Below are 27876 nucleotides of genomic sequence, written 5' to 3' on the forward strand. Positions count from 1 at the left end.
CTTCTGATTTGTAGTCCATTTTCTCAATAATTTTGTTAAGTCCCTTACAGCTACCAGAAATTACAAAAATTATTGGACCACAGCTGTATCTAACAAGAAACATGAAATTACAAGAACCAAAAAATAACACTAGTGGTAGTCATGTGGTAGTTTATAATGAAAAGGTAATGTAAGGATCATGATGTTTAAAATCGCTGTGTTGAGTACTAAAGCTTGAAACCTGACTTTTGGGTGTGTATTAAATTGATTGAGTTTCTTGTACACAATGAAACCACGTCTGCCTGATTCCAAGTGATCTCTCTCTCTCTCTCTCTCTCTCTCTCTCTTTCTTTCTTTCTTTCTTTCTTTCTTTCTCTAACGTTCTGCATAACACAACGGTGTTTTAGGGCCACGGCGTTGAAAAAAAACCTCCGTTGTAGGCATAATGTAGCGTGTTAACTAAAGTCATAATAGAGCCCCATCTGGTGGAAAGGCGGTGAAACATTAAGCGGGAATCTTGAAGGAAGTCAGGTTTCTGGTGGCTCCTCGACTTAAAAATGGAAATATTAGCCTTTGGTTTTTCTATGACCTTTATATATTAATTAATATTATAATATTATAATAAGCATTATAATAAGCATAGTCTGCTTATTTTGTGGCTCTATGTTAAACTAAATTTACACAAGTTTAAAAAGCAGCGAAGACTTTTATTTGTGAGAGGGGGCGGGGTTTCGAGGGCAAATAAAAGTCCCCGCCGCCTTACTTTCGGCCCCTTTTCTGCAGTACTCGTCTAGGTGAGTTGCTTTGAACTTTCTTCTCGCTTGAGTTGATTTCATTTTAGACAGTTTTCTGGGTTTTTCCTGTCCTTCTTTAAATATTTAAACCTGCCCTCCCTGTATATATATGAATGCATTTCTGAATGCTGTAGGGCCGAATGGCTCGTGGTGCCAATAGCTGGTAACGAACAGATTACTGAGCACCAGTTTCCTTTTCTCAATCCAAAGCCATCCTTTATCTTTTGATGATATCGTGTAGAATATCTGGTGTAGTGTTAGTATTACTATGTTGTACTAGCATCCAGACAGTGTATTTACTAGATTTACTCGGTTTGTTTCTTCATTTCTTCACATATGGCTTGATGTGTGCTGATCTCTCTGTGATGATAACTTTCACAGACCTGTACTGAAACGCTGTGATTGTACATTTGATCTGAGGAGAGACTAATATACGTGCCGTTATTTATTTAAAAACAAATTAATACTCATTGTGCACGTGAGACACTGGACTTTACTGACCATTCACATTTACTGATCCATCTGCAGGTACGTGAAGTATGGACTGCACCAATGATTTGGGTACGTGTTATATAAAGTTATTTTGACGTAGGGAAGTAATGCTACCTTCAAGTATCTTCACAAATGTTGTATTGTAGTGGGTCCCTTCCTCATAGTTGGAATGAGACTTCTGTAAGCCTCCCCTAAGCATGTAGTAGCTGTATTGTAAACTGCATTAAGCCCAGGATTCTCTTTATTCCCTTATAATGCATTCTTTTGTTGTAGACGTTAAGAGATATTCTGTAAAATGGGGCACACTTACAGCCGTGTTGCATGAATGGCTTTTTGTTTGACTTGATTCATTATTTGGCCATAGGAGCCATTTGACTACTTGCAGAGTTTATTGCTGCATCACAACTGCACTTGCATGCAGCACCTATAGTCCATGCTGTACTGAATGTCTATAAGAAAAGTGTTTTAGGGTTATGGAGTAAACAGTGGCCTTTGTATCTGTCCCTTTGACCCAAACAAGTTAACATTTATGGCCTGACAACTTCTGAGGAACACTGTTTGAATCAGAAATATCAAGGCCTTTTGCTTTGCCAATACAGCTGCAAAGTATTTTTTTTTTTACTACTTTGATGATTTCCTGAACTCTCTCTTACTGAATATTTTTGAAGAGGAATGGATTTTTCTGAGTAGTTTGATCTTTATGCTAAAATGTTGATTAGATGTCTGCATGTTGTATGTTGCATAACTAACGTTGTCCATATTCTTTAAAGGTTCCTTAATACCAGGGTCAAGCCTCATACTTGATTGTAAGTCCAACATTTCTTTGCTGTATAAATGTTTTAGGGGAGGGTGTTAATGATGAATTTATTGACAAGCATATATCTGATTTGCAGTGATGCTCACATAATTCTGAACCTTAATCCTTCTAACATGAAGATTTCTTTTTACATTTGCAACTGTTCACACTTGGCTTTCTTTTGGCAGATATGGCATCCACCTGCTTGCCTCAGCTTTGACTTCTGGTAAGCATCCAAATCTTAACTTGGCATATGTGAAATATCTATAATTTGGTGAGAAGTGATGACTTGTGAATACCGCCCCAGTCTGATTTTAGCTGACTGATTGGTATCCCCTCTGATCTAACTTATGTTAACTATTAATTTCTATAAAGGTGGGGAGGGGGGTTGAATACTGTAGAATCTTTTGACAGTGACATTTTCGCTAGGGCTTTTACCCTCCATTGGAGTGTTTCTTGTGACAGCATACTAGATGAGTGCCTGCAATTCAGTTATGGCTATTTTTCTAACAGGTAAAGTTTTGCCAGTTGACAATGTTCTACTGTCAAGCAATGGGTGATCATCTGCAGCACAAGGCATTATGGTAAGCAGCCTATTTGTTTTCTACTGGACTAGATTGAGAACTGAGATGATTATCCGGGTTTATCCCATCTCTGGACGACAACTAAGTCAAATGGCATTCTAGTCACCAAAGTCTGATCAGACAAATTAAGTTCCATCAACTTTACCACCAAGTTGCATGTTGAATGATTTCTCTCCTGTTTCTTAACCAGGTCCCGTGCCAAGTCAGTCCTTTTTACTGGTGAGTCTGTTCATTTCACTTGTGTTCATTCATAGTGTTCTCTGAAAGGATGAATTGGGTTATACCCATTTAACAACTGGACGACATTATTGTCACATGGCATTAAGTCACCAAAGCACTGATCAGATGTTAAATATTCAATACAAGCCTTTAATACATGGCTGCTCTTAATGGTGTGTTTGTTACAGATCATGGCTGAAAGTTGAGACTACCACAGGATGTATCCGCTCATGACTTGTAAGTTTGCACCGATGGATGTTGATATTCAGTCTGATCTCATTGATGAATTTTCTTAGCTCAGTTTGAACCCATGTGAAAAAAATTCTTAAAATCTGAGAGATAAGAACAATTTACACAGCTTTCATTGTATTAGGTCATGTACAACAGGTTTTTTAATCTTCCATTTAGAATCAGTGCCCTGGCTGCCCAGTGGAAGCAGTGTGACGTGATCGGCTTCCCAAAGTGCATGGTTTGTGTAAGTATTAATCTTGGTGTATTTGCTTATTGATTTACCTAGTTTTGGGTTAAAGGCATGTGAAAGTAGTTGCTTTTTCCAGCATTGTCTAAGTGATAATTCTTTTTCTTTTAACAGATCATATCTGAAGCAGATCTCCAAGTACAAGGGACTGTACTTCTGATCATGGTAAATATCAGACTGTCTTTAGAAAGAATTTGAATAAGATCTCTTTGATGAAGATCCTAAGCTCACTTTGAACATGTAATGAAAATTTTATGAACACCTGAGAGATCAAGGACACTACTGTGTGCTAGGTCTGAAACATGTTTGAGCCTTCATGTCTTACCTTTTTTCCCTTTTCCAACAGGTCTGCATTTTCAAAGCAGAGTTGGTCTGCATTAAATTTCAGGTATTTCTAGCCTTTATTTGCTTACTGGACTTTCTGCATCTGATGATGATTTACTTTTGGAATCTCGTTCGTCTGAAATCCTGTTGATAGATTTAACTTACTGAAGATGCAAAGGTGCTAACCTAAATTTGCTATGAATATTGTAACTGTATCAACTTATACTTATGTTTTCTTCCCCCTTCTCACAAAGGTGGAATTGACCTCATCTTTTTTTAATAAGGTAAGATGCATGTACTCAACACCTGCAAACTTAGTATAAATAATTTGGCTGCTGGTCCTTATGATGAACCTTGCACATGTCTTACACCCTGTGTCAGCACCAGAACCTGAAAAGGTGAACCCACTGGTGTTGCCTGGGCGAGAAGGTGATGGCCTGTTGGGTTACCAACAGTCTGATGGGCTCAGTTCTAGCTCTACTCTTTGTGGAAGTTGGTCTTGACTTGGTCTTAATATGTTTTCTGCCTCTTTCCAGCTGCTGGGATGTGATTCTCTCCTGGAATCATGAACATGTTTAAACATCAGGTTGGTATGGAACTTGAAATTAATTGTTGATAATCTAAGCTGTAACTGGAAGTGATGACTTGTGAATACCGCCCCAGTCTGATGTGAACTGACTGATTGGTATCCCCTCTGATCTGTGTGAAATGCTTGAAGATTAGGTTTAAGTCGGTTTACTTTATGGAAAACAAGTATCTAACTTCAATTGTGTAGCGCCTCAATGACTTTCATTAATGTGAAACTTTAGCTCAACATCTGTGACTGCTGATGACTAGCCTCATTTTTAACTCTTCCTTTTATTACTTTAAGGTGGATCTGCAAAGCTGAACTTTACACAGGTAAGAATGGTGTCTGAAATTCTGTAAGAACTAAATCCTTCATGTTGAAATGATGACTTGTGAATACCGCCCCAGTCTGATGTGAACTGACTGATTGGTATCCCCTCTGATCTGTGTGAAATGCTTGAAGATTAGGTTTAAGTCAGGTTTACTTTATGGAAAACAAGTATCTAACTTCAATTGTGTAGCGCCTCAATGACTTTCATTAATGTGAAACTTTAGCTCAACATCTGTGACTGCTGATGACTACCCTCATTTTTAACTCTTCCTTTTATTACTTTAAGGTGGATCTGCAAAGCTGAACTTTACACAGGTAAGAATGTCTGAAATTCTATAAGAACTAAATCCTTCATGTTGAAATGATGACTTGTGAATACCGCCCCAGTCTGATGTGAACTGACTGATTGGTATCCCCTCTGAATCATCTGAAACATGGCATTCATGTTCTTGGAAGTCTTGTTTAGAATGAAAAGCATTTTCATAGTTCGAGAAGTCTACTGAACACTAACATATTTTTATTTTTCTTGCAGGACTTGTTGCTGCATTCAAACCTGTGATTCCTGTCCATTTACTATGCACATTTTTCCACTAAAAGCTGTTCATTATACTTGTAATAAAGTTATGCTGGTTTATTTAAAAATTGTGTATGAAGTCTATTTTAAGGGTTCTAGTAATGGCTATAATGTGGATATCAAACAAATGTCCAATATAGATGTAAGCTTTATCTATGAACTGCTTATATGGAGCCTTTATGGTCCAGTGGGTTCTAGGTGGGAGAAACTGCAGCAAAACAAATGCCAGGGTTGCATATCTTTATTTGGATTTGTTTAACATAATGAACTGTACAGTTAGGAGCAAAGGCATTTCCCAAAATCCTAAACCAATCTCCATCCACCCAATAACTGAAGAGGCCAAAATGACTGAAGCAGCTTTGAACTAATGTAAGAAAGCAGATTGGTGATGAGGGTGCTCACTACTGAGGATTAAGTGACAGTTTACATTTTACTGGGTGAAAATGAAATATTAAGGCAGTATTCAGTCTGCTGTAAAGATCCGAGCAGCAATGTCATCCAGGAGCCAGTCTACACCCCCCAGGAGGTTTTCGCCTGTCACTGCACTGCAACCAAGTATACACCAGTGATGTGTCTTGATTTCATCCAGAGCTAGGGCCTGTGAAAGAAAAAGTGGATCTGAAAGGTTTATTGAAGTCTATGTACATTCTACCACTTTTGTCGGTATACCTGCCACCTGATCAGGAACATTGCACAAGCCTAAACTCATGTACAGTGACACATTAGTCCTTCATGGCTTAATACTCATTGACCATATGACTCAGCTAAGTTACAGGAATATATGAAGCATGCGTACTCTGGGTTTTGTCATTTTAACTTCACTTAATTTCAAGCCCTTGAATACTGGATCAAGAATGATTTAAAAACTGCAATTGCCTGTGTGTTATTCATTGGTATATTCCAAAAAGCAGAAATTTATTTTAAATTATAAGCCACAAGAATTACTCAGTACGAAGATTAACCACTTGTGGTACAGGGCCAGGATTTAGTTAGTAACCTTACTGAGAAATCCTTTGCTTTGTGAGCAGTAGAATGTGTAAAGACAATACTAACCCCTCTGATGTCATCCTTGGACAATGCACCAGGCAGATCCTGTTTGTTGGCAAACACAAGTAGGGTGGCCCCTGCTAGTCTCTGGTAAGAAAAAAACAAGGTTTGTTTTTTTAATGTTAAATTGGACAAACGTGAGGAGTCCCATATCTTGATGCATCTTGAGAATATCGTCACTGTTCAATTAAAAACATTTATCTCCCAATATAGTGATTTTAAATAATTTTTGAAGCATTTCTATTGGTCCATTCATCCTGATGATTTCACACATTGTGAAGGACAGCTGCTGTGTCCAAAAGTAACCTAAAAATCTACAAAAACATATATTTTTAACTGGACAGTGACAATATATTCTTTTTAATATTTATGTTCTACTGACTGCACTTTCTCACCTCCTCCAGTAACAGCGCACATAGTTCTTTCCTGCAGTCTTCCAGTCTCAGCCTGTCTGCACTGTCCACCACCCACACCAGTCCATCTGTGCTTTCAAAATAATTCCTCCAGTATGACCGCAGTGATTTCTGACCCCCCACGTCCCAGATATTCAACTTGAACCTATTTCCACATGGAAAAAAAAAGGAGAAATCCAAGAAAATGCTTATAGCTTTCAGCTTATTGGGTCCATACAGAGAAACAGACGTTCATTTTTAACAATTTGAATATAATAGTAGATCTGCTCAAAAAAAAAAAAAAAAACAAGTTAATGTTAACATAAAAGATTAAACACAAATACCAATCGACTTAAGCAATGTAACTATTCAAAAATGCAGTAATACAGAAATTAGAGCTTCAGCTCTGCCTTTATACCACTCTACACTGTCAATGGTAGAATAAGCTGAGCTGAGTCTTCTTCCAGTACAAAATAAATGTCAGCAATTATTGATTTAAAACATCAGGGAAAAAAATATGACCAAAGCCGATAATCTTTAAAAGAGCAATTATCTGCAGATACCAATAAAGTTCCATTATAATCGTGCATCACTAATATATCACCCTTCCTCAGAATATTACAATTATTTTCCTAGTTCTGTCCTCAGTTCATTCTGTACAAGGCACATTAATACATTCTGGTTTGGACACTGCCTCCTAGTGCACATTCATGTTATGTCAAAACATGCTGGCTGACACCCACGCAAACAAAAGACTATGACTCCCAGAAGCAGCAGATCTACAGACGCAGAAGTTTAAACCAGATTTAACTCTGGATCTACGCCTTTTTAAGCATCTAAGCATTTGCAATTCTTTTCACGTTAACCCCGAATTCAATTAAACAGCAAAAAATTGTGAATGATGTCTTCCTACTTGTCAAGGGCTGACATAAGAGGAAACCTGTATAATTCCTTCATGTTATGGATTCTAATGGTTATTACACTTTTTCCACAGCCTGGTTAGTTTTTACGGCTGTGTAAATGTTGACGCTGCTTCACTGGGTCTATAAAACAAAACTCCTATGTACATTTGTATGTAATGTTGGCCCTTGAACATATATATAGTCCTACCAATTTCTTTACAAGATGCAAAAATGTAAAAATCAAGTGTTATAATAAAATTTTTGTATAAACTCGAATTAAAATCTAAAAAATTACTTTTTCATATTACACAATGAAAACAAAAGTATGATATAATGACCTTTTTAACCCAATTTCTTATTTTTGGGTTTAGCCTAAGAAAATGTAACAGATTGTGAGACCACAAACCACTGAATAGGTGTCAAGTGATATTAAGTGATTTGTTTGTGCAAATGAATACTTTAGCTAGAAATCTACTTGTACTTAGCAAAATTCAGTAGCTTAAAAAAACGTATGCTCTTATGGCTCTGTCTGTGAGCAAGACTTGCACTCTTATTCCAATTTTCCCAAATTTTAGTACAATCCACACACTGCCATGTAAAGTCTTTCAGAGTGGTTTGATGGTCAGTACTGGTCTAGGGAAAATGGGGTTGAAATGGATTCTATGCAAACATAACCTTTATATTTTATGTGCTTTTTTTGTTTTAATATGTAACACACGTTATTATTTGGGGGCCAAACTCTAATTCTAGTTAAACAGTCCCACGACACTATATGTGGTGGTGTATAGACATTACCCTCTGTGTTCCAGAGTCTTAATGTTGAATCCTAAAGTGGGAGAAATAGTGCTGACGTCCTCCCCATTAAACTTCTTCAAGATGGTAGTTTTTCCAGCATTATCCAGTCCACTACAACTCACGGTTAAGGAGAAAGAGCTTAAAATGCATTATAACAATAAATTTGCAGTGATTTAACTATCAAATATTCATTATATATATATGTGTGTATGGTATGTACAGACACTGTCCATCAGTACGTAATTTAACGGTATACCAGGTAAATAAAACAGTACATCTAAAGTGAACATATGAACATCACCAGCCTTAAAAGCAAGGAACAGCTATGCAGTGTTATAACACCAGGAAGGATACAGCATCAGGAGCCGCATCTCCCGCTCCTTGTGTTTCAGCTTTTTCAGGATCGTCAGTAAACCCATCGTGAACTCTCTGTTGGGAAATGATTCTCTGGAAAGCTTGTTTGTTAAATCACATCGCTGTCTATTGTCGTCTGCAGTTTCTTTCAAATACCTCTTTCCTCTGCTGCTCCATCACGCTAACACTAACGCCACTTTCTACCAAACCACACCGTTGCTTTCCGGACCCTCAACAATCTCTCCTAGGATTGGCCAATGTGACCATTGCGAAAAATGGTTGACGAATATGATTGGTTGTTTGTCCCCGCCTTTCAGGCTGGGTGTGTCCTGCATCAAGTTGGTTAAACCAAACACCACTCTGAACAACCGCATTAAAGGGGACGGACACATTTTTTTCTGACAATTATTTAGAGATTTTTAAATGATTAGCTATCGTTAGCTATGTTTGAAATAACCCTCACTCACTATCCCCTACATTACACACTATATAGTACACTATTAAAAGGAACTGAATTCGGGGAATATACTGAACTGTTTCGTTTCTACTAGTACATTTATGGACCCAAAAAAGGGTCAATTTTATTTTAGTTTGTTAAACAAGATTCATAAATCCACAGACATTTGCAGTTGTGTTTGTGCAAATAAATACATCTTAAAATTTTTGAATATTGTTTTACAAACTCAAAATATTTTTGTACTATTTTTGACTATAAATTCCCTAAATACTAAAATGGCCTATAGTATAGTGACCTAAATAATTCTAAATGTAAGAGCTTGAATATCTTATTTATACTGTAAATCTATATCCATTTGTAACAGGTCTGATGGGAGGGTGCCATTGCTGCACTCTTGTAACCCTCCATAGATGAATGTGATAATGATAATGTACAATAATCACACACACACAGCAGCAGCAGCCAGCCATCCCTGGCAGTTCAGTGCCTGGGGAAAGAACCAGCAACCTTCCGGTACCCAGCCTAGTCCTCTAACCATTAGGCCAAGGCTGCCCCTATGTGTGAATATGTGAGCAAAACAATGCAGTGTATTAGGGCTATCTGCTATCTGCTAGGGTACATTTGTTTTACAGTACTCATTGGGGGGCATTGGGGTGCATCCCCATGTCCACATGGGTTTTCTCCCATGGTTCAAAAACATATATTGGTAGGTGGATTGGCTACTCAAAGATGTTCCTAGGTGTGGGTATGTAAGTGAATGTGTGGGTGTATTTTGCCCAGACACGTCGTCCAGGATGTGTTCCCACCTTGCGGCCAGTGATTCCCAGTAGGCTCTTGTTCTTTGTTGCAAAATGCTTTTCAAGATTTTGTCCCAGAATGTCTGAGATGTTACAGTAATCAAGTTCTAAATGAGTTAATATTTTTCATGAAGTGATAAAATTTCGTACTGTCAACTTTCTGATATTTGTCATGACTTCTGTAAATAAAATATTGGTCTACGAGATTTGCAAATCATTTAATTCTGTTTTAATTTACATTCATTTTTTTTACTCATTATCCCCTATTTTTGGCATTAGATTGGTAAAATGATTAGCTGTAGAGACAATTATCAGGCAAGGCGTTATTATACAACCCGCATCTCAACGTGTACTTACCTGGCGCTTACAGTGCATCTTCACGGGTTTTATGGTTTACATTCCCTTGTTTTAAAGTGTATTTACTGGGTACTTATAGTGTACCTTCCCATAACTTCCTTACACATCAGTACATCTAAAATACTTACCAGCCCACATTTTTACGAGTACGTCCCTGACACTTGCAATGCACCTTCTCACATTTTAAATTCTACTTACCTGGTACTTACAGTGTATCTTCCCATAATTTACAGATTAAGATTTATATGAGTCTGGATATATAAAATACTTAGCAGTAATATCCTACTGGTATAATTGGGGCTTTGATTTATGTGTTTGTTCAGCGGGCAAGCTTCACTCACATTGCAGGGGTTTATTATGCATCTAATAAGTTATGTCTTGTACTTCATTGTATGGTTCTGAATAATATGATGAGCATTGGTTCTGTACTTTTGAAATGTCCTTCCTTGGTTCAGTTCTACAGCAGCGCATGACAGGATGAGTAGAAAGAAGAGTTACCACTCAAGCGCACAGCTATAGAAGGATTGTATTGTCATCCAAGGATAAAAAAACTGAACGCAGAGATATTCAAAACATAATAATAAGACATGCAAAATTATACAAATTGTTTTTATTTACTAATTTTAAAGAAACCACAAAGTTAGTGTTGTTCTCTCCTTCTTACACCGTAATTACAGTGACACAACAGGGAGCAGGCTGGATTATGTAGTTCCTCACAGTTCTCTCCTTCTTACACTGTAACAAGTGAAAGACACCCACACATCATAGTGTAAAGCAGCATTTATATTCCTTGTCTGCACAAAAACGATGGTTAAACAATGTCTCATCTCCCTCTGTCACAAAGTCTCTTAAAATGGTGTTTCCAAAGAGAGCACAAGAGAAAATATATAAGAACATTTATTTAATTCCACATTAAAAATATTTGCTATTAATGAAATATGAAAAAGCACGTGCTTCACAATGCAACATACTTGCACAAAGTGCACAAAGCACAGTTAAAACAAATATATTGTAATATCAATTTAAGCTAATTATATAAAACGATGTTCTATGAAAAATCAGTACCCGTAATCTTACTTCAGAATTTACATTCCACTGTAAATGAAACCTTAACTGACATGTATATAAAAAATGCCTGCCTCTGACTCTTCTCAGTGGTTTACTTGCAGCATTATATGTAATGCTGCTGAAAATACAGTACAATAAAAATAATTTTTTAAAACACATGCTTGGCAGAGAGCATATGAAGCAGTATGTCTTAAAATAGTTATTTTGGACTATGTTGTGCTACAGTACCCTTATCTACACTGTTGGAAAAATGGTCACTGTAGTGGTACCCTCAAGGGTGCATCTCTGTCCCTTCATTTAGGAAACATAACTGTAACATATTCTGTATTAATTGTAGATTTTAAAATGGCCTTAATGCGGTTTCATTTTAGACAGTTTTATAATTAAATATACATATTCACCTCTCCTTCTCGAGAAGAGGAAGTAATGTACCTTTAGGAAACAAAACTGGACACAAACTGCTGTTATACTTTTAAAGGTATATTAACACTGTTTGTAACTTTAGTGACCAATAACGTATCTGTATTGTACTTTTTTTCTGAGTTTATCTCTCTATGTTTTAAAAAATATTTTGCGCCAAAGGCCATGCAAGAACACGTCACACACCTGCTAAAAGAGAATTTGTTGTTGTTGTGTTGTTGTTTTTGTATTTAGTTAATGGTCGTGCTTGTTTAATTGTTTTGTATTTTATCGTGGTGTGTGTTAGTGTGTGTTGTGCTGGTATGAGTGGATCAAACACAGCAGGTGGAGTTTTTAAACAATGTGCCCCCTCAGGTCACTCTATTAGACATACCTACCTTGTTGATTCACTTCTAGATGCAAAGTGAGAGACAGTAGCTCATCTGTTTCTGCCCAGTTTGTGTTAGTGGTGCTCTAGTCCTTCATCAGTGGTCACTGGACGCATTCCAGCAGTGACAGTCCAGCATTGACACTGAGTGGTTTAAAAAATCCAGCAGCACTGCCGTATATAGAATCATAAAAATACAGATTATAAATATACTGTAAGTGGAGCAGATGAAATAGACAAAGAATGTAGAGACAAGGATGTCATTTTAATGTTTTGGCTGATCGGTGTAAATGTAATAATCCTGATAAAATTCTGAAATTGGTATAAGACAATTTCAGTGAATGTGCTGGAATTAGTTCAGATTTATCATTTAAACATGAGAAATATAAATTAAAGTTTATCAAGGGTTCCAGGCTGAATGTACAGTTAAACATGTCACAGAAATATGCTTTGATTATACTTTAATTCTTCCCTCGCAGGGAAATGAAGCACTGAAAGAGAAAGCAAAAGGTATACTCCTGAATGCTATGTTATGCAACTTTCATGCAAGGGGAGTGCTGTGTCTGCCTCTGCCCACTTCCCAAACACTCCCTCAAAAGGCAACACATGCACAGGATGCATTACCATATATGGCACTGGATAGATGAGGCAATCTGTCAAGCTGAAAATAATTACACAGGGGTATTTTCCAGACAGAGCTAAGAATACAGGATGAAACATTAGTTTATTATACTTGTAATTTACTAACATCCATGTATTGTAGCATTAGGATTCTGCCTCCCATCCCACAAGCTAACAATGTAAAAACCTTTTAAAACACAACAAAACATCTAGAAGTAAAAACAGAAGAATAAGAAATTAATTTTTTAATGTATGGCTTTTCATGGCCCAGTATATTTTCTGCATGATATTTTTTTCCCTGTGAATTACAGTGTGCTCAACGGGGCTCATATGAGATTCGGCTTGAGTTTACATACTTCATACTAACTAAGACACAACATTAGAATAGTTTATGACGGTTAAAGGAGCAACAATAAACTGCAATATAAGTCTTTTTTTTAACCAGCTTTTTTTAATTCTCCATTCCACTTTAAGAACACTTAAAGCTAATGCTAGCTTTTGAAACATTTTTTGACACACACAAACCAGTTATACATCGTGTCACTAAAACATCTGCCTACTTAAGTGAAAGGCAAAAATTGAAAGAGCCCTCACAATTTCTCCTGAATTTACAAGCCTTCAGTGTCAAATCCACCTTAAATATTTAAACTAGACAATGGTTTTGTCTTACTTATTGATTTTCCCTTCAACCATAAATATAACTTTACGAGGCAGATCTTTGCTTTCAAATATTTAGTTCCACCTGAAATAGAACAGTTTATGAGTGTTATTGGCTTTATTCGCCAGCTTCTTATTAGAATATGTCGTTCCACCTTAAATACCCAGCTATGCAAATCTAAAGATAGTGAAAGCTTTTGAAACATTTAAATAAATTGAAACAATTCTTATTCCATATATTATCCATTCAAAACACACAACATAGTGTACACCATGTCAGTAAAACATCTATCTACTCTAGTGAAACCCTTATATTGGTGTTATTTGCCACCTTTATTGTCCCTTAAATAGGTGAATATGCCAAGTTTTTTAAACACAACACACTCTTTAATTTATTTAAAACACACACTACAGAGAAACTCTTAATCTGCCTTAATTTCTTAAAAAAACTCAAACTATGGTAATTACACCATTCAAACATGTTATTCACCTTCTTCGCATAAAACACAATCCTTACAATCATCATGATCACTCTTTCTTTCTTTAAACAAAACACACAAGCTATGGAGTTTACACTATGGTGTCTGTTTTTCAATTTTTTCAGAATTTTGACATTTTATTTACATTTCTTTTTTTACCATAAATGATTAACAGCCTGTTCCAAAGAAAATTAGCCAACCATGGATCTGTTTTGTTTGTCTTTGTCACGGCTGGGCAGGGAAGATGAGGAGGCAGACGTACATGCAAGGAACTTATTAACAAAACAGAAGCAAAACCAACAGAGAACACAAACACGGGCAAGCCTGACTGAATAAAGACAAGAATAAACTGAACAGAACTAAACTAGGACAGACAGGAGACAGCCGTGAACCGGAGTGGACATGTGTAAACAGAAAGACAGAGAAAACACACATCTACACACACAACACCAGACCAAGTGGCACTGAAACAAAGGGAATATATACACAGAGCATGGATAAAACACATCAGTCAAAGATAAAGAGAGGGCAGGACTACAAAGGAGACACGTGGAGACACTGACGAGAGGGCGGAGCTAAGGCGGAACTAGGACAGAGACAAGAACAACAACAGAGCCATGTGCTACATAAGCTCATGGTAGGGAAAACAGACACAGGACAGTACAGGACAGGGCCAGGGCATGACAGTCTTGCTGCTTTACACTGCCTTCATCTTTCATCTTTAGAAAGATGCAGAGGTTTTTAAGGTGCAGTAAAATCTAACATTACCTTGGTCACTTCATGGCTGCAGGACGCTGTGTTTGTGTAAACTACTGTTTGTTCATGGCGACCCGATGGGTTTGGACAGTTAATGAGTGAATGAGTGAACTGAGGGTGGATCTTAGCCTCAAACTCTAATAGAGCTCTGCTCCAGAATGGGCACTTCTCTGCAAGAATACACTGGTTTCAGCACTGTTATCAGGGAGGCCAGTGCTTCAATTTAGTCTGTTTCCTATGATCACATTCCCTGGACATTTAAGTACAGTAAATGTATTACAGATTGCTCACTTAAGCTATATGTTCATTGTAACATGACAAAAAGTATTACATTTTATGATGCAACTGCAATGTTGACCAAGAAAATGTCCTCTTGCAGCAGTCCAGTATTGGGCAAAAATAACACACTGAAAAATAAATTATGTTTCTTGACTGAAATTTACTGTAGATTTCAGTATTATACGGGGTACAGTGATTTTATCATTTGTATGTGGGTATTAGGTACTCTGTTTCATATTAATTATGCCCTTACATATGAAAAATACAATTTGTGGGTTATTGTTATAATAAAGCTTGGCTTAGAATAAATATAACTCATTTATTATGATGAAGGACTTGTCCACCTCAGCTCACATTTACTGTGAGAGCCAAGGAGTGAGGTGTCTTTGCTCATTGTGTTTGTTTTGCTCACGTTAACTTGAGTACAGAGCTCTCTGGTGATTTTCAGAAAAGGAAGTGGGACAATTCTGTGTACTCTACATAAAATGCAGCACAAAGCAGAATGACTGATTTTATCTCATGTTTCTGGCAGACCACAAAACAAACAAGCAAACAAACAAACAAGCAAACAAACATAGTCCAAAACAGACGGTGTTGTTTTGTTTCACAGTTTGTGGGTTGGAAGGGATTTTGATCCCCAAGTTAATATTATTAATGTGTTTTTCTTTTAATAATATTTCATCTTGATTGCTATACCTATACGAATTTATTATGGACACCTGTGCACAATCATATTTATAAACATTATGTAATCAGCCAATCATACGGTAGCAGTACAGTGCATAATATTATGCGAATACAGGCCAGCAGTTGTGGGTAATGTTCATACCATCTGAATGGAGTTAAAAGTGATGTGATTTTTACTGTGGCATGATTGTTGGTGCCAAACTGCCTTGTGTGAGTATGTCTATAATTACTTATCTCCTGGGATTTTCATAACTGTGTGTAAACATTAATTAGAATGGCACATCCAGTGAATGGCCAGGTTTTAACTGACAGTAAGTCTACAGTAATTCAGATAGCCAACTGTGGCAAGCAGAAAAGCATCTCTGAATGTCCAACAAATTGGACTTTTAGGAGGATGTGTTACAACAGCGGAAGACAAGGTCAGACCACCCATCTGTATAAATAATAAATAGCTGAATAACCAGGAAAAATGTAGTCTGGTTTGATGAATCATGATTTCTGCTTGCACAGAGGGTAGGGTCCGAATTCAGCACGGTTCCTTACCATGTTCATCCATTCATTGCCAAAATTAATTCATCTTCTAACAGCTACTTCTAGTATGACACCATGTCACAGATAAGGTGTCACCTCAGACTGGTTTGCTGAACATGACAGTGCATCAAAACATGTTTGTTTGGGGTTTTTTTTAAGTGATTTTATTGGTGTCAGAATTAGAACTTTTTAAAAGTGATTATCAGTGTTTTTTCAATGGCATTCCCAGTGCTGTGTTGATGTAAGCACTAGACATAGCTCAAGTTGTTGAGGTGAAACATCTACAGGTGGTTTGGACAGCTCCAGGAGGTTTCTCATAAACAATGAGACGATTAGCTCCAGTGAGAGCATTAGAAACAGCTCGTCTGAAGTTGTAGTTCTGACACTAAAACCTTTAAATAAACACATGAACCTACCACATTCACCTTGAATGTGTAAATCCTTTCCTCATCTATCAGCATTTCTTTTGTTTACTTTAAATCTGTAAATCTTTAAGTCTGTAATAAACAACTCACAAATCCAATTATTTTTATATGTACTTGTGTTTACTCCTAATACTCCATTTGTTTCACTAAATACGTTTAAGTAAAAGTGTTCTGGATGCTGCCTGGTAGCCTGAGCTGTAGGTTTTACATATGAGACAACACTATCTCCCAGTACCTAAGGGAGGAGGGACAGCTGATTTAAACCGTCAATATAAACAGTGCTAGTTATTAATATTTGTTGTTAGATTTAATGTTGAATATTTTGGCTCGGTTTTAAGCGAAGTGTGTGTGATTTTGTATTCGGACTGTGAAGTTTAAAACCTAGAAGTCATATCCTCTACCGGAAATTAAATAAGATTCAGTGGTTTTGAAGCGTGGCAGTGTTTCGTCTATGGCTTTCTATGTGTGTGTGTCTGTCTGTCTGTCTGTGTGTGTGTGTGTGTGTGTGTCTGTGTGTGTGTGTGTGTGGTGAATAGTACACTGTGTGGGTGTTTGCAGGGGTGTACGAGCGGGAAGTGGACAGTGCGGGAAGAGGCTCGTGCTCCCTGCAGCTCCGCGAACACAGCCGTTTAAAATAATGTGAAACTGAAAGCGCCCGCGGCCGCCAGCGCGCTATAAAACCCTGCTTGTTTCATCACCAGGGGACTGACTGTACACTAGCTCACTGTTCTAACTCATCGGTCCGAGGTCCGAGATACACAGACATCAGCCTCTCTCTCTCTCTCTCTCTCTCCCTCTCTCTCTCTCTGTCACACTCTCTCTTTAAAAGAATGCGAGTTTACCTTTCTGTGGACCTGTAAGCGTGAGCTGCAGCTGCTCGAGATGCCGGTCGCGCTGATGGATAAACTGGACGGAGGAACGAGCTCTGTGTGTGGAAGCGACTCTAACAGTCCTCACACCTGGGTAATTAGTTTTTGACAGACTTTTGGAAGAGGGGAGTTATGACAATAGCATACTTTTACATTTTATACAACATCAAACTTTTTTTCTTCTTCTCAAGACTTGTCATTATATGACTGTGTTTAGGATATAGATCAGCCAGGCGAGAGGGTCTGTCAGCGGCGGCAGAGGAACAGAGACGCTGCTCGCAGGAGTCGCAAAAAACAGACAGAAAAAGCAGACGTGCTGCATGAGGTCAGTGAACATTTACGCTCGGCACTGGAGGTCAAACGTCCTTCTATAAGAGTCAAATAATGCCTCATAGACTTACTTTCACACACAACCAATATATATATATTCACGTGGCTTGTGTATGTATATATATGTATATGTTTATATCTGGCATATATATATATATATATATATATATATATATATATATATATATATATATATATATATATATACATATACATACATATACATACACAAGCCAGGTGAATATATATAGTATGAATGTATATATGGTCTGTGAATACATTCACGAAGTCATGGAATAAGGTTAGGGTTTAGCAGTTCAGTTCATTCAGCCTCCCTCTGTGCTCTCTCTGTGTGTGTATGTGTGTGAGGGTGTGTGATGCAGGGTTTTATGAAACCAAGTTATAAAGTTATTCCCTAGAATTAAATCACTGATGAGTAACTAACAGTTTTGTGTGTGTGTGTGTGTGCATGTGTGTGTGTGTGTGTGTATGTGTCGAAGATTAAATGAGCGTGTCCTGGCAGGCATTTCTTGGAAACCTTCTAGGTTAAAGGAAGCAGGATCTGAAGTTACAGAAAGGCAAATTACACATTTCTTGTGTGTCATAACCCACTATTATGAGTGGTCTTACAAAAGAACTCCTTGTAATAAATAATACTCAAGGCCCATTTACTTGGTATTTGTTCCCCACTTTTCGAATTTTATGAGCCTCTATTTTTAGACTCATAATGAAACATAAATCTTTAAATCTAAACCTTAGTCGTGTTTCACTTTCACTTTCTCTTTGGAGGCTGTAAAAAATGTGGAATTTCCCACTGCATGGCCCTCGTCCTGATCTCCAGTATGACCTATTAGGCAGGATGTGTGAACCTTTTTAAAAGCAAGGAACACTGTTATGGGGAATAGTATTACAATAAATCAAAAGAGTTTTATAGAATGGATCATACAGAATGAGAAGTTAGCTTAAATTGACATGATAGGATTACTGATTACTGATTACTGATTACTGATTGGTGTAGTCAAAATATTTTTAAACTGATATTTTTAGAATCATTTTTCTTAAATATTTTAAATAAAGCAAGGTTTAAAGTATACTTCCACCTAATATAAACCTCCTATACACATTAAAAGCTTCCATCCCCATGTCCAATGCAGGGACTTTTTAGAAGTCCTTGTTAGTGTTTTGTGCCTATAATGCATTTGCAAGTTGAAAGAAAGCTAATTCTTTTGGTTTAAAAAATAAATCATTGTATATGAACTCAACTCAAACTCAGCTCTTGCTCGTGTACACACAGGAACTGCAGGCTCTGGAGCAGTCCAATGCTGCCTATGTGAAAGAGATTGCCGAACTGAAGAAAGAACTGCAGCACTACCGTACAGTCCTAAAGGAACATGAACCTCATTGTACAGCCTTCTGGCCTGGACCCTCAGTGCCTTTAACTGCGTCCAAAACCAGTGAACCTACCTCAGACTTGACCCCAGCCTTCAACCCAAACCTTGTTTCAGAGATTTCGTTTCCGTCTTCACCCACACCAGAGTCAAGCCTCTCAGAACTTCTGGACAGAACAGACTGGCTGCCGTGGGACATGACGGACATTTAAGACAGCTGCTATATGGTGGTGTTTAAAGTAGGAAGCTGATGTTTGACAACAGTGTCTAAGGAATTTCAATCCAACCCTAATCTGGATTTAATATTCGGATTAACCTTGGAATGTTAAACGTTATTTCCTTTGTTCTCTGTATTATTTAGACTTAATCACATTATAATACAGTACTTACAAAGTAATATAAGAACTAAATATTGACACAGGAAATACATTAACACTTGATTTCTATTATCCATCAACAAATTCTGACTGTAAATGTGGCAATAGCCTCTTTTCCTCCTCTGATATGAACATACCTTGTAGAAGGCAGAAATAATTCACTTCAAATTATAACACAATTATTTTTCTCTCTTTGATAACAGGGTCTCGTAGGGCTTTAGAGGTTAATTACCTGCTTTAGTGCTGGAACTAAATTCTGCAGGTACAGGGCTGGATGACCCTGCTATGGACGTAAGGCAACATGCCAACACCTATACTTTTAAACCTCGTGGTGCTTCTGATCCCTATAATAAAAGATACATATATATATAGGTAGAGATAGATTGGTAGACAGATAGATTTATATGTCAGATATACACTATGGCTGTTTTTACATTGGCAAGATATGTCCTTAAAGTAGAATGTAGCTGCCTGTGCTATACTCCAGTCTAAAGCTGCTGGAATTCATACCCTTTGTGTTGGCATTAAGCATGGTGAATGTGGTCTCTTATGCAGCTGCTCCAGAGCTTTCTATTCTGTTGTCATTGTTTTCTTAGTAACTGAATGCTTGTGTTAGAAATGGGTGCTCCTTAAAGTAGCTAAAAGTCTGTTTCTTTTAGCCCCCCATCAATGGTCAGGACTTTCTGAGCAGGTAGCTTTTAGGTGGGGGGCACACACTGCAGTGGCCTTGATATGGTATTTTGTGGGTGTTCGTGTGTGTGTGTGTGTGTGCACTGAGTGGATCACACACAACTCACTGTTACTGCTGTGCTGGCTGAGAATGGTCCAAAAGACCACTGATGAATGACCAAAGGATTTAAAGGATAAATTGCAGACGCAGGGCTGGAAGGTGAACCTACAATATGTGTTTCAAATATATTTCTTGTGGGGAGTGTATTTATTTATTTTTTGACATTCAGTCAACTTAAGATCAACTTGTTGACCCGACATTACACAGACAACAGGTAATTATGCAATCCATAGTTACCTCTCTCTCTCTCTCTTTTGTTTTTTGTTTTGTTTTGGTTTCAGATGTAAAATGTTATATCACCCATGGTAGCACTGACCACAGCATTAAATAATTTGGAATATATTTAATATATATGTTTATATGAAACATGTAAATATTCATAATTTTTTTAAGTGTCTTGTCAATGACGATTAAACGTTAAATGTTTTGACTTAAGAAAACATAATTGTACAATGAATGTACACACAAATACACAAACATATTAGCCACTCCTTGTATGTGTGTGTGTGTGTGTGTGTGAGAGAGAGAGAGAGAAAGAGAGAGAGAGAGAGAGAGAGAGAGAGAGAGAGAGAGAGAGAAAAGGCAAAACAAAACCTTTTCAGCTAATTATTTTAATTACATTTTCCTGCTAACCCTAAGAACAGTGTCTTAAACTTGATTAACATAATAAAGAAAAGTATTATTATTATTATTATTATTATTATAATTATTATTATAGGGTATCACAGTGGTGCAGCAGGTAGTGTCGCAGTCACACAGCTCCAGGGACCTGGAGTTGGGGATTCGAGTCCTGCTAGGGGTGACTGTCTGTGAGGAGTTTGGTGTGTTCTCCCCGTGTCCGCGTGGGTTTCCTCCAGGTACTTCGGTTTCTTTCCACGGTCCAAAATCACACGTTAGTAGGTGGATTGGCGACTCTAAAGTGTCTGTAAGTTTGTGCGTTGCCCCATGAAGGACTGGCGCCCCCTCCAGGTGTTTTTCTGCCTTTTGCCCAATGATTCCGGACCCACCATGACCCTGAACTGGATAAGTGGTTACAGACAATGAAGGAATGAATTATTATTATTTAATAATGATCATACACGAGATAAGATGTAAAATATCCTATGCCAATCCATTAGAGCTTCACATAGTGCCCACCACACCCTCTTCCTCATGGCAGCCATTTAATTTCTATTGTTCTAATCCTACACTTACACCCTAAGATTGCTGTGGCCATTTATGACCCGATCAGCAACCAGTTACTCTTAACATCTGTGGTTACTCATTGAGCCCATCTCGTGAGTACCCAAACCACCCACTGCATCACTAGCTCTTCACTGGGGTCATCAGGTTGGCACCACCCCTCGTCAGTGTTTCGCTGAATTAAGCCCACAACACTCAACAGTGAAGTCTGGTGTCCCAGACCCATCCTCCTCCAAGCCAGCTTTACAGCCCTACCTTACCCTTACCTTACCCTATCAACAACCGTAAATCCACACTGGCCTCCCTGGTGACTAAGGCAATACCGAGCCCCACTGGCACCGTTAATGCATGTTCAGTGCCACCAGTTCCATGTGATCTTTACGTGCTACATCACTAACCACCACAACAGCACCTCTACAGTGCATTTCCCCAACTTGTCTGTGTTCTCCTTATCAACAACCACTGACTAGACCTTTCAGCTGTTTCTGATAACTCCTTCACAGCTGCACTTAGTTTCCGGCCACTGATGCCGAACTGCACAAGCAGGGATGTCGCATACTTGGCTACAAATCCCTTAACACCTATCTCCACCGGTCTAACATGTGCCTTTATTATTAAAACAGACATACATTAAGTTATTGTGGCCAAAAACTTACATTAATTCACCAAGTGATAAAACTGGATGCACAGAAAGTTTTCAGCATAAATTAAAGAGTAAGAGTTCTGTTTGAAAGCCTTGCACATTTATTTAATTTATTTGTAATAAATTAAAACTAGGGAGGCACGGTGGCGCAGCAGGTAGTGTCACACAGTTCCAGGGGCCTGGAGGTTGTGGGTTCGATTCCCGCTCCGGGTGACTGTCTGTGAGGAGTTGGTGTGTTCTCCCCGTGGGTTTCCTCCGGGTGCTCCGGTTTCCTCCCACAGTCCAAAAACACACGTTGCAGGTGGATTGGCGACTCGAAAGTGTCCATAGGTGTGAGTGTGTGAGTGAATGTGTGTGTGTCTGTGTTGCCCTGTGAAGGACTGGCGTCCCCTCCAGGGTGTATTCCCGCTTTGCGCCCAATGATTCCAGGTAGGCTCTGGACCCCCCGCGACCCTAAATTGGATAAGCGGTTACAGATAATGGATGGATGGATAAAAATTCATTCAAGGTCCAGTTAGAGAAGATTTTCTCAAGCCAAGGTCTGAAACATAATGTATAACTTCCATTATGATCAGTGCCATATCCTGCATACTGAAGTAACCTTGTAGTTATATTACAACATTTTATGTAGTTAACAACTGAATGTCAAATCAAGTTACACTTTCAATTACACTTCAATATACTTCAACAAGATTCATAAATAATTATAAAAAACAAATACTCTAAATAAAATGTCCTTTTCTCGTTTTAAGTCAATTTTACAAATAAAACAGTGATTTTGAAATCAAATTTTAAATAATGACTTCTAGTTGCAGTTGACTTTACATTGCCAGCAATCTGATTGGCACTTATTGCTGGAAGGCAGGACTTTATCCATTAGCAGCAAGCTGATTGGCTCTTTATACTGAAGAACGGGCGTAAACAGAATCCATGTTCAGTGTTATGAGAATTTCTAACCGTGATTGTTCACTTATTTTTAAAGTTTCTGGTATTACCTCACACAACACTGTTGGCCCGAAGGTGTCCCAAGAGAGATTTGCTCACGTCCCTTGGGCTATTTTTACAGTGGTGTCTGGAGCCCTGCCCCGTGTTTGTCACTCACTCATCATAATGCACAGATCTGATTGGCTGAGCAGCCTCACATGTGACATGCAGAAAGCACGTGATTAGCCTGGTAATATCCTGGAGCGCTAACCCTGAACCGTAATGACTAGAAGAGTCACCCCACTTAAAACATACATTCTGTTAAAAATTAAACAGCTATAAATAATAATTTATCAGTTACAGGTCCAGGTCTGGATAGAGCAGCATCTGGGTCCGGACTCTGAACACTGGCCGCCTATTCATGACCCCGACCTAGTGCTATCTTTAGCTTCACATAGCCATGCATTTAAAGTGGAAGAAACTATTCAAGTTAGAAGAGAATCTTATTCAGATTAAGGATTGCTTAAATAGGTAGATGTACAATGTACAAATAGTGTGTGTGTTTTAAACAGATAAACTGGAATAAATGTTTCTTCAAAAAAGTTTCAAAAGCTAGTGCTATTGTCAGCTCTTAAGGTGGAATGGAGCATTCATTTAAGAAACTGGCAAATAATGTCAAGAAGACTCATAAACTGACCCAATTATTGTGGAAGTAAATGTTTGACTGCAAAAATTATGAATAATAAGCAAAAATATGTCTCCTAAAATCACATTTATATTGAAATAGAAAATAAGTAACACCAGCCTTGTAGTCGAAGTATTTAAGATGGATTTTAGACAGTAAAGGCTTGTAAATTTAGGGAAAATTTGTGTTCGTTTGTTCACTTGTTTTGCCTTTCTCTAGCGCAGGCAAATATTTTCCTGAAATTCATTCATTACCTGTATCTGCTTATCCAGTTCAGGGTTGCGGTTTTTAGTGAAATGATGAACACTTTTCTGTGCAAATAGATTTATTATGGCATATTCTTTTTAGCTACTTTCCAAAGTTCTTAAACCTGTCTTGCACTCATTTGTGTATGTTCAATTTTCTTCAAACTGGCAACCTGGAGAGTTTCACTTCTGGGGAGGAGGCAGAAAGCTCTCTCCACTGTTTTAATTTTGCTTTGTAGTTCCCAATTTAAACGTTTGTTGTTGGTATTACAGATTGCTCCTTTAACTGCCATTTTACTGACAGTACAGTAATATGTTAGACATTCATCAAAATATATTCATGAATATTCTTTCTCTGTTGAATGAGCTTCAGTGTGATCAATTGTGAAAACCTGGAGCAGTGTTTTCTTTTATTGTGAGCACAAGGTCCAAGGAGTCTGAGAATTTCTTTCCCTCTGGATTTGTCTGATATCCACTGATTGATTATGTTTTTGGAAAATGGAAACATTATGGAAACCTTTTCCTGTGGCAGTCACACGTGTAAACAAACGTCCAATCAGTTCATTCACACTGAATAATTGGGACATTTCTGGATGGACAACCTGTCGACTTACCTCATGTGCTAGTAGCACAAGAATGGCCAAGAATGTTACACTGATACATACGTTAGCATGCACTGCTAAACAAATAAAGAAAAGAAAGACAGAAGAAGAAAATGAAACATTGCACTATTCTCTCCAATACCCTCATGGACTCCTCCAGTTGTAGTCAGGCAGTGTATATACATATGTTTTGGGGGCGTGGCTTTGGATGGAGGGATGAATATATGGATTGAAATTTATTTAGAAACTAGTTTACACTTGCTGATTCTAAAATGATCAAATCCAGCATTAAGGGAAATTAGCAAATAAAAAAACATTTATTTGACAACTTGTTTAATAAGTGACTCCCTGGCCTAAATATCTCACTCAATATATTTATTTTTTTTTTATTCTTACTTTTCTCAACACTGTCCGTTAAAAACGGACATTTCTCAAGTGTATCGTTCAAAGGGTGTCAAAATATTTGCATATATCTATAGAGAGAGTTATACAGAGAGAGAGAGAGAGAGAGAGAGAGATGAAGCTCGAATTTCAAGCCAAAAATAACTGCGCGGAGACAAGGAAAAAATCATTGAACCTCACATCCCGTAGCAAACACACAAACACCCAAGTCAATAAACAAATAAATAAATAAGCAAGCAGACGCGAGGCAGCGCCATCCGCAGTGTGCAGCCTCGCCTCCATCTCCTTACAGCGCCTGAGCGCGCGAGAGAGATAGAGGCGTGAGAAAAGAGAGACCGACAGAGTCCAGCTCCTGAAGAGGATAAAAGAAGAGAGGAGAGAAGAGAACAAAAGAGAAGATAAGAGGAGAAAAACGGAAAGGGGGAGGAAGGAGTAAGCCACGCGCTAAAGACACTGCCCTTCATCAGTGCTGCTGCTGTGAGCCTCGCGGAGTCTCGCGCGTGCCGAGGCGCGTCCCCGCCCTGCGCGCGCTCACGAGAGAGAGAGAGAGAGAGAGAGAGAGAGAGAGCGAGCACCGAGACGACAAGCGCTCCTTACGAGATCACATCAGCAGCTCGAGGCGTCCGAGCGGATTTTATTGTCATTGTTCCCGTTGATCTTGCTCGGTTTTTCTGCACGGATTCTTCAGCTGGACTCTGGAAGATGGAGCGCCGGCGTTGATGGGCAGCGAGGCGAGGCGGCGCGGCGCGTGCACTGCAGCTCCCTTCCATTTTTTAATTATTATTTTGTGTGTGTGTGATTTTTTAATAATCCCTGCACCGGATCCGGTCCGGACGCCGTGAAGATTTGAATAAAGCCTCGTTTAGGCCGATGACCGGCCGATGACGCCAACAGGAGCGAGCTTTGTGTTTTCCGACCGCGGCACATGGGCTCCCCCGTATTTCTATAAGTAGGATTCGCTAAAGCTCTCTGCAGCGGTCATTGTCTCGGAGATGCGCTCGCGCCCGCGTTTAACGAACGTCCCGTTTTCTCGGGTCTGCTGAAAAACAAGTCGAGCACCGCGTGGAAGCGTACAGCTTCGAATTCGAGCCCCGCATCCCCTCCATCCACACCTTGACCGGCTTTATTTATTTGCTTCTCTAGCCCTACCCCCTCCATTTCCCCCATTTCATTCGCTTCAAGCCGTTTTTCCTCTCTCTCTCTCTATTCTCTCTCTCTGTCTCTCTCTCACTCTCTCTCTCCCTCCATCCTACGCTGTTCTGTCAGCAGGCAAGGCTACAGCTGTGAGTGGTGCTCTTCATTCGCCTTATCTCTCTCGTTCCTCCTCCTCCTCCACCCGCTCTTCCTCTTTCTTGAAGCAGCAGCCAAGGCTTCATTTCTTCAGGCAGCCATGGAGACCCCCACCAAGCTCCCTCCATCCAGTCCGTCCTCACCCACCACAGGCTTCTCCGTGCCCAGCGCCGAGAAGGTGGACGGCTTCCCCCGCAGGTCCATGCGCCGAGCCCGCCAGAGAAGATCCCACAGCTCCTCACAGTTCCGTTACCAGAGCTCGCAGGTGGAGCTCACGCCTCTGCCGCTGCTCAAAGGTAAGGCCTCACAGAACAGCCAAGAGGGCATGTTATGTTGTGGCGGTTTCTCTGGGCACCAGGACAAAAAACCTAAACTCTGAAGCAAAGGTTCTTTCACAGGTCATGGCAAACACACACAACTCCAGGATCTTGGACCTGGATTTAATGTGGAAAGGTTCCTTGTGTTCACATCTTTCGTCTACACAAACAATTCCTTAAAGAAACTTCTATCCAATGGTTCTTTGTGAAATCCCAACTGTCTCTACGTTAGGCCTGTGACTCAATGGAACCCATTTCCAAACCTGTTTTCAAGGTCTGGCTTCTGCAGGCCTCAATCAGGTCACCATAAGCCAATAGATGTTTCATTTAGAGGAATCCAATGACTAAACAAATTATAGTGACATCTTGCTATGCTCTTCTTAAATGGTAACTGATAAATTAGGAGCTAACCATTCCATGGAGCTTCCATTACATGGAAAGTCTTTAAAAAGAGATCTTCATACTCACACTTTGTTTACAAAACTGGTTCTACAATCAGGCCTAACCGTCCAATTAAATGTGGCTTGAAGAACCAAAAGAGTTTTCTTCTATGGCATATCTCAGAAGAACCCATTTTAGAACATGTCAAGGTCTGGATTTAGCTGATCTCGGACAGGTCAACATAAGCCACCACAAGTTCTCAGGAGGAAAGGGCAGGATGCAGTTAGGCCCACAGGAAGGATAGGGGTCTTACTCCAGCTCTGGCTTTTCTAGGCCTTGTCCAGGTCATCATCTAGTACCACCATGGAGGTGTTCTCTTGCTAGGTTTTAGTTACAGAGTCACAATGAGCAATAACACTGCATTTTGTGATTGAATGTGGTTGAGAAGTCTTGCCATGTATTCTTTTTGGCTCCAGTATTGTAGAATTTCCATATTCTGGTTCATCTATAATGTATGACTTTATGGCTCTGGAGGAAGCTCTTGCATGTGAGCTGATATCTTTTTTCCCCCTTCTTCTTTGGTTAGGAGCAGAATTTAAGTAGGGGATGCTGCCTGCATCAGCATGAAAAGGCAGCTTATTGGTGCAGCATGAGATATTTGTCTCTGCATCTGGGTATTCTGGCAACTTCTTTTTTTGTACCTTTTTTGTGAACTCATTGATTGTCTACATATAACTGATATCAAGTATGCAGAACATTAATTCAGAACAGACATTGTGTTAATACAGAGACAGTCGCCATGAGACAGACATTCCACCTCACAGTGACCTTTTTTGACACCCAATTCAGTTCTACTGGATATGCTTAGAGAAGAAGTGAATCATTCAACTGGCCAAGGTCAGGAGCTTACCAAATGGCTGTC

The 27876-nt window shown here is 38.9% G+C and overlaps 3 protein-coding genes, 1 long non-coding RNA gene and 7 other non-coding genes across 12 annotated transcripts in view; 10 read left to right on the plus strand and 1 right to left on the minus strand.

Moving 5' to 3' along the window:
- Window positions 1-729: 729 nt before the first annotated feature.
- Window positions 730-5196, plus strand: LOC136707612 (uncharacterized). Of its 2 annotated transcripts, XR_010804230.1 has the most exons (15): window positions 730-773; window positions 1302-1334; window positions 2036-2071; window positions 2250-2287; window positions 2575-2645; window positions 2836-2864; window positions 3053-3101; window positions 3273-3339; window positions 3457-3507; window positions 3689-3730; window positions 3921-3950; window positions 4203-4252; window positions 4538-4566; window positions 4851-4879; window positions 5097-5196. It is a non-coding gene; the product is annotated as an uncharacterized lncRNA (long non-coding RNA). The 2 variants fall into 2 exon arrangements; XR_010804231.1 differs by lacking the exon at window positions 4851-4879 and having other exon boundaries at window positions 5097-5182.
- LOC136707921 (small nucleolar RNA SNORD26) lies at window positions 1887-1956 on the plus strand. The gene has a single exon (XR_010804281.1). It is a non-coding gene; the product is annotated as a small nucleolar RNA SNORD26 (small nucleolar RNA).
- On the plus strand, window positions 2336-2407 carry LOC136707923 (small nucleolar RNA SNORD31). The gene has a single exon (XR_010804283.1). It is a non-coding gene; the product is annotated as a small nucleolar RNA SNORD31 (small nucleolar RNA).
- LOC136707922 (small nucleolar RNA SNORD30) lies at window positions 3769-3839 on the plus strand. The gene has a single exon (XR_010804282.1). It is a non-coding gene; the product is annotated as a small nucleolar RNA SNORD30 (small nucleolar RNA).
- LOC136707928 (small nucleolar RNA SNORD22) lies at window positions 4006-4131 on the plus strand. Its single transcript, XR_010804287.1, has one exon. It is a non-coding gene; the product is annotated as a small nucleolar RNA SNORD22 (small nucleolar RNA).
- LOC136707924 (small nucleolar RNA SNORD31) lies at window positions 4297-4370 on the plus strand. The gene has a single exon (XR_010804284.1). It is a non-coding gene; the product is annotated as a small nucleolar RNA SNORD31 (small nucleolar RNA).
- On the plus strand, window positions 4610-4682 carry LOC136707927 (small nucleolar RNA SNORD31). The gene has a single exon (XR_010804286.1). It is a non-coding gene; the product is annotated as a small nucleolar RNA SNORD31 (small nucleolar RNA).
- LOC136707926 (small nucleolar RNA SNORD31) lies at window positions 4920-4992 on the plus strand. Its single transcript, XR_010804285.1, has one exon. It is a non-coding gene; the product is annotated as a small nucleolar RNA SNORD31 (small nucleolar RNA).
- Window positions 5197-5370: 174 nt separating the features above from the next.
- arl2 (ADP-ribosylation factor-like 2) lies at window positions 5371-8861 on the minus strand. Its single transcript, XM_066681775.1, has 5 exons — window positions 8629-8861; window positions 8275-8385; window positions 6581-6743; window positions 6192-6272; window positions 5371-5736 (listed from the first exon to the last, which is right to left on the minus strand). Exons 1-5 carry the CDS (start codon window positions 8691-8693, stop codon window positions 5602-5604), a joined length of 555 nt encoding a protein of 184 aa, XP_066537872.1. The 5' UTR covers window positions 8694-8861; the 3' UTR covers window positions 5371-5601.
- An 8483-nt stretch (window positions 8862-17344) lies between these two features.
- On the plus strand, window positions 17345-20674 carry batf2 (basic leucine zipper ATF-like transcription factor 2). The gene is made up of 3 exons (XM_066682084.1): window positions 17345-17492; window positions 17616-17723; window positions 19023-20674. Exons 1-3 carry the CDS (start codon window positions 17412-17414, stop codon window positions 19326-19328), a joined length of 495 nt encoding a protein of 164 aa, XP_066538181.1. The 5' UTR covers window positions 17345-17411; the 3' UTR covers window positions 19329-20674.
- A 4702-nt stretch (window positions 20675-25376) lies between these two features.
- ppp2r5b (protein phosphatase 2, regulatory subunit B', beta) overlaps window positions 25377-27876 on the plus strand; it is a 36278-nt gene continuing 33778 nt past the window's right edge. Inside the window, exon 1 of the mRNA XM_066681440.1 lies at window positions 25377-26552. Within this exon, the coding sequence (XP_066537537.1) occupies window positions 26357-26552 (196 nt within the window). The 5' untranslated portion in view covers window positions 25377-26356. The remainder of the gene's footprint in view (window positions 26553-27876) is intronic.

The sequence above is a fragment of the Hoplias malabaricus genome, chromosome 9 (genome assembly GCF_029633855.1).
Source record: "Hoplias malabaricus isolate fHopMal1 chromosome 9, fHopMal1.hap1, whole genome shotgun sequence".
NCBI lineage: Eukaryota > Metazoa > Chordata > Actinopteri > Characiformes > Erythrinidae > Hoplias > Hoplias malabaricus.

Coding starts and splice junctions, on each gene's coding strand:
- batf2 (XM_066682084.1), top strand. CDS start 17,412: ATGCCGGTCGCGCTGATGGATAAACTGGACGGAGGAACGAGCTCTGTG. Junction 17,493..17,615: donor CTAACAGTCCTCACACCTGG/GTAATTAGTTTT, acceptor GACTGTGTTTAG/GATATAGATCAGCCAGGCGA. Junction 17,724..19,022: donor AAGCAGACGTGCTGCATGAG/GTCAGTGAACAT, acceptor GTGTACACACAG/GAACTGCAGGCTCTGGAGCA.
- arl2 (XM_066681775.1), bottom strand. CDS start 8,693: ATGGGTTTACTGACGATCCTGAAAAAGCTGAAACACAAGGAGCGGGAG. Junction 8,386..8,628: donor GAGATGCGGCTCCTGATGCT/GTATCCTTCCTG, acceptor CGTGAGTTGTAG/TGGACTGGATAATGCTGGAA. Junction 5,737..6,191: donor CCAAGGATGACATCAGAGGG/GTTAGTATTGTC, acceptor TTTCTTTCACAG/GCCCTAGCTCTGGATGAAAT.